This window comes from Paracoccidioides lutzii (assembly GCF_000150705.2).
Source record: "Paracoccidioides lutzii Pb01 unplaced genomic scaffold supercont2.28, whole genome shotgun sequence".
NCBI classification, from domain to species: domain Eukaryota; kingdom Fungi; phylum Ascomycota; class Eurotiomycetes; order Onygenales; family Ajellomycetaceae; genus Paracoccidioides; species Paracoccidioides lutzii.
The window spans coordinates 160,051-161,115 of NW_015440974.1; the positions used below are offsets into that span (position 1 = coordinate 160,051).

Genomic DNA, 1,065 nt, shown 5'->3' on the forward strand with positions numbered 1-1,065 from the left:
AAGAATACATGTCAAAAAGAAGATAAAACTGAGGATCTAAGAATAGAACCTTGGAAAATAGAACTTTAGAGCTCACAAATTCACTGTCTACATCTATTACAGTCTGTAGAAGTATCTTTGAAGTATTTAAAATAGACAAGGTGATTTTAAAAAAATTAGACAAGTCTAATAATATATATAAATATCAAATTGATGAAATGTCAAAAATTATAATTGACTCTAGTGACCAGATGTCAGAAGTTAATGAAGAAACTTTGATGAGATTAGAGATTGCAAAACTTCAACAAGAAGTTGAAATGATAAGAGCTAGCAAAAAGACACTTATTATCAATACTAGTGACAATGAAATGAGTGACGATCTTGCAAACTATCTACAGAAAAAAGACAGAACTACTGTCATAATGAAGATATTGACTAAATTTAAAGATTAAGTGAAGCACATCAAGAAATCTATTATTCTGACTGATTCTATGAACTATTCAATGTGAAGAGAAGAGATGATACTGGTTACTAAGTAATCTGAAATCAATGATATTCTCAATAAGAAGTAATTTGCCCTAGAGAATGATGCCAGTATGAATATATAATATTTTTAGACTGAAAGAAATATATGTCTCTATAATTGAATATTATCTTCAATCTCTCTGCAAGCAAGATCTCATTTTATAATACTCTCAGATCATCAGTTATCTGTGAAGGATAAATTGCTTGATTGATTATATAGCGATCGCTAGCTACGCGGAAGTTATATACAGTGCAGATTACATAAGAAGGCAGATAGGCCTGACACTCCCACTTACTGATGTAACTATACTTGAGATTATATACAAAAAGTAGCCTGTAGCTAAGTATCAGTACATAATTTGACTGGAAAACCCATATTGTTGAAAAATCAGTTATTTCCTCCATATAATCATTTTTGCCTGCTTACTGTATCTTCTAATATCTGCTGTCATAGAGTGTATCTAGTCATCTCAAGTGGCTTGGTCAGCCTGTCTGCTGCATTCTCAGCAAATGGAATATAATTAATTGAGATATTATTCTTGCAAACAAAATTCCAAAGAG

General features: G+C 30.9%; 1 protein-coding gene across 1 annotated transcript; it reads left to right on the forward strand.

Annotated features, from left to right (window-relative positions):
• Window positions 1-197: 197 nt before the first annotated feature.
• On the forward strand, window positions 198-431 carry PAAG_12474 (hypothetical protein; the record flags this gene model as incomplete). The annotated part of the gene is made up of 1 exon (XM_015847955.1): window positions 198-431. The coding sequence occupies one exon, from the start codon at window positions 198-200 to the stop codon at window positions 429-431; it is 234 nt and encodes a 77-aa protein (XP_015702422.1).
• Window positions 432-1,065: the final 634 nt, after the last annotated feature.